Source organism: Sitodiplosis mosellana, unplaced genomic scaffold (genome assembly GCF_009176505.1).
Source record: "Sitodiplosis mosellana isolate CC-2019 unplaced genomic scaffold, AAFC_SMos_1.0 Smas_scaffold_6169, whole genome shotgun sequence".
Taxonomy (NCBI): Eukaryota; Metazoa; Arthropoda; class Insecta; order Diptera; family Cecidomyiidae; genus Sitodiplosis; species Sitodiplosis mosellana.
The window spans coordinates 242-4,265 of NW_022601410.1; the positions used below are offsets into that span (position 1 = coordinate 242).

The window sequence follows — 4,024 nt, forward strand, 5'->3', positions numbered from 1 at the left end:
ATGTTTTGGCAAAAAATGGTGAGAAAATTTTAATGAAATCTATAGTCGATGGTTGTTCTCAAGGAGCGTTGATGACGGAAAACGCCTTTCAAAAGCTGAATCGATGTGCAGATAGAATAATTGCGGATGTAGAAGGAGTAGCTGCCTGCACTCAAACGGCAAAGAAAATAGCTCCAATTACGGTACAACCGCATTTCACTGACAAATATTCATTAGACACTGATGTAATCATTTTGAAAAAAATAACGAATCTTGCGTATTTTAAAGACGATTTGGCAAATTATGATCATTTACAAAATTTATTATACGCCGATCCAACGGTGAATGACGACGGTGAAATTGATTTACTGTTGGGAGTGGCTGAATTTTCTAAAATTGTTAAGCACGGTTTGATCAAGGGTGCCGAAGATTCGCCAATTGCAATGAACTCTGAATTGGGCTGGCTCATCATGGGTCCGCAAAGTAAAGAAGAACGTAACAACACTATGAAAATAACGACTTTAATTTCAAATGTGGAAATTGAAAAGAAAATCTCTGAATTTTTTCGTTTCCGAAGATGTTGACGGCATTGAGAGTGAGGACAATGAGCCAGAAATGTCTGAAGAAGAAAGATATTGCGAAGAACATTACGTAAAAAATACAAAACGAGACGACGATGGCCGATTGAATGTTTCAATGGCATTTAAAAATGAAAAATGGCCAGAGCTTGGCGATTCGCGCAAATCGGCTTTAGCGACTCTGTTCCAGTTAGAAAAAAGATTCGAAAAAAACCAAGAATTAAAGAAACAGTATAGCGCCGTAGTGAAGGAATCCATTGAGAGTGGACATTTAGTTGTGGTAGAAAATCCGCCAAATGAAGCGCATTACATTCCTCATCACGCAGTGTTCAAGGAGAGCACAACCACAAAATTGAGATCAGTGTATAATGCGTCACAGAAAACTTCAAATGGTAAATCTTTAAATGAACAGCTGGCAGTCGGAAAAATTGTGCAACCGTCGATCTTCGAATTAATGCTACGATGGAGAGAATCGAAAATTGCAATCGTCGCTGATCTTGAAAAAATGTACAAACAAATCAGACTCAATGAAAAGCAGCAACATCTTCAGATGATTTTGTGGCGTAATTCGGGCACTGAGCGCATCAAAAGCTATAAAATGACAACAGTTACGTTTGGATTAAAAAATTCGTCATTTCTCGCCATAAGATCATTGCATGAAATTGCAAAAATAATCGAAAATAAATATCCACGAGCAGCAAAAGCAATAATGAAATGTTTTTACGTCGATGATTACACGGGCGGAGCAGAATCTGTCGAAGAAGCATTGTGCACGTATCGAGAAATGAAAAAGGCATTTGATGAATTTGGCTTCAATTTACGCAAATTAGTAAGCAATTCGACGGAGTTATTAAAATGTGTGGCAGGTTGCGACAAAGAAGAACAAAATAAATCGTTCGTGAAAGCATTGGGTATTCCGTGGAAACCTGAAACCGATGAGTTCATTTTTCAAATCACTGTTAATTTGAAATCAAAACCAGAAACGAAGCGACAATTGTCCTCTGAAATCGCGTCATTGCAATATGATCCTCTTGGATGGATCGCTCCGGTCATTGTCAAAGCAAAAATATTGTTTCAAGATGTGTGGCAATTAAAAAAGGAAAATAAAAAATCGTATGATTGGGATGACAAATTGCCAATCGAAATCATCGACCGTTGGATGTTGTTTAAATCACGATTGAGTGCATTGAGCTCAATAAAAATGCAGCGGTGGCTTGGTACTACAGTAAATACAAAAGTAGAGGTGCACGGTTTCTGCGACGCTTGTAAAAAAGCACTTTCTGCGAATGTGTATGTACGATTTGTAAACGAAAATCAACAAGTAAACGTAATGCTAGTAGCAGCAAAAACGAAAAATGCTCCAATGATTGAACAAACAATTCCGAAATTGGAGTTATGTGCAACCGTTTTGCTGGTAAAATTGGTGAAATCCGTACGAAAAGCAATGAGCATGAACATTGAAAAAACTGTTCTTTATAGCGATTCAAAGGTCGCATTGGCGTGGATTGGTTCAGATCCACTACGATATAAAAAATTTGTCGCGTCAAGAATAAAAGAGGTGAACAAGTTAAAAGATGCACAATGGTGCCACATCCCGGGCGCAATAAACCCAGCAGATTGCGCATCGCGTGGGATTTTTGGTGATGAATTAGTCGATCATCCGTTGTGGTGGCACGGGCCACATTTTTTAAATGGAAAAATGAACTATGATGTTCAATCGGAAGGCAATATCGAAGCAATTAACGAAGAAAAAATTCATGCTTTAGTGGTGACGAGTGAAGAAAAAATGAAAAAAAAGTTATTTGTTGACGATTCAAAAATCATTTGGCCTAACATATCGTCATGGAAAAAAATGCAAAGAGTGTTTGCATATATCATTCGTTTTGTTGACTATTTAAAAGCAAAAGTGGCACTGAAAAAAGGCATCAAATGCCAAAACGTAGAAATAAAAGTCGAAAACAAAGGTGCTCCGATTACTGCGAATGAAATAGAAAAAGCAACGAATTTTATCATTCGTATAGCGCAAAGTGAATATTACGAATGTGAAGTGAATGACCTGGAAAAATGCAAAGAAATCGAAAAAACCAGTGAGTTATTAAAATTGAACGTATTCATCGACGAAAAACGCATATTACGCGTCGGCGGCAGAATCACCAACGAAGACATTCCATTCGAAATGCGTCATCCGATTCTAATTCCAAAAAAAAGTGAAATCGCAAAATTAATAATTCGTGATGTGCATGAAACAAACTTTCATACTGGTCCCAAATTAACAGAAGCGTTGATTCGAAAGAAGTTTTGGATCACCAATGGGCAAACGACGATCAAAAAGCAGCTCAAAAAACTGCGTCATTTGCAGGAAATTTCGCCCGAAAACAGCTCATCAAATGATGGGCAATTTGCCGACGACGAGGACAACAGTCGTGAATAAACCGTTCACGAATACTATGATTGATTTCACGGGAGCGGTATACGTAAAAACATCGAAACTTCGAAATGCAAAGATTGTGAAAGCATACATATGCATATTTGTGTGTATGGCAACAAAAGCCATACACGTCGAGCTAGTGAGCGACATGACGGCAGAGGCGTTTATTGCCGCTCTACGACGATTCATCGCGAGAAGAGGTGAAATAAAAACAATAAACAGCGATAACGGAACCAATTTTGTTGCAGCGAATCGATTGTTACACGAGTTAACAATCATCGAAAAAGAGGAGTTCAACGATGAGGTAGCAAATGAGCTCACGACACAAGGCATCATGTGGAAGTTTTCACCACCAGCGGCACCTCATTTCAACGGCCTTGTAGAGGCTGGCGTAAAAACAATAAAAACGCATTTGAAAAGGGCATTGGGTGAGCAAAAATTCACTTTCGAAGAGCTATCAACATTACTGGCTCAAATCGAAGCAGCGGCAAATTCAAGACCACTCACACCTATGTCTTGCGACACAAACGACAGCACGATACTAACACCAGCGCATTTTTTGCTAAATTCATATCCAGTAGCAATTACAAACGAAAATTTTGATGAGGTGAAGTTAAATTGTCTCGATCGTTGGAAAAAAGTTCAGCAAACGGTGAGGCAGTTCTGGCATCGCTGGCAGAATGAATATCTGCACACAATTCAACAAAGAGCAAAATGGCACACGCCAAACGACGCAATAAAAAAAGACGACTTAGTGCTGATAAGTGACTCAGCACCTGTGGGCAAATGGCCCATGGGCAGAGTGTTAGAGGTTCATCAAGGACAAGATGGACTCACGCGAGTGGCCACCGTTAAAACGGCCAACAACACGTTAAAACGGCCAATAACCAAATTGGCACCATTACCAATCGACCGTAGCAGTCAAACATCGACAACGTCCATCAGCGAAGAAAAAGAAAAAAATGAAAAAATCAAAACAAAAACCGTTAACCAAACTTTGATTTCGCTGCTAGTGATCGTTGCATTAGCCACAATGACA

At 39.1% G+C, this 4,024-nt stretch overlaps 2 protein-coding genes across 2 annotated transcripts; both read left to right on the forward strand.

The window, feature by feature from the left end:
* Positions 1-267: 267 nt before the first annotated feature.
* Positions 268-2,988, forward strand: LOC129575819 (uncharacterized; the record flags this gene model as incomplete). Its single annotated transcript, XM_055459910.1, has 3 exons — positions 268-462; positions 557-2,281; positions 2,834-2,988. Coding segments are annotated over 3 exons (2,075 nt in total), but the record flags the coding sequence as incomplete, so codon positions are not given.
* A 145-nt stretch (positions 2,989-3,133) lies between these two features.
* LOC129575818 (uncharacterized) lies at positions 3,134-3,899 on the forward strand (the record flags this gene model as incomplete). The annotated part of the gene is made up of 1 exon (XM_055459909.1): positions 3,134-3,899. A coding segment is annotated over exon 1 (766 nt), but the record flags the coding sequence as incomplete, so codon positions are not given.
* Between the last annotated feature and the right edge of the window lie 125 nt (positions 3,900-4,024).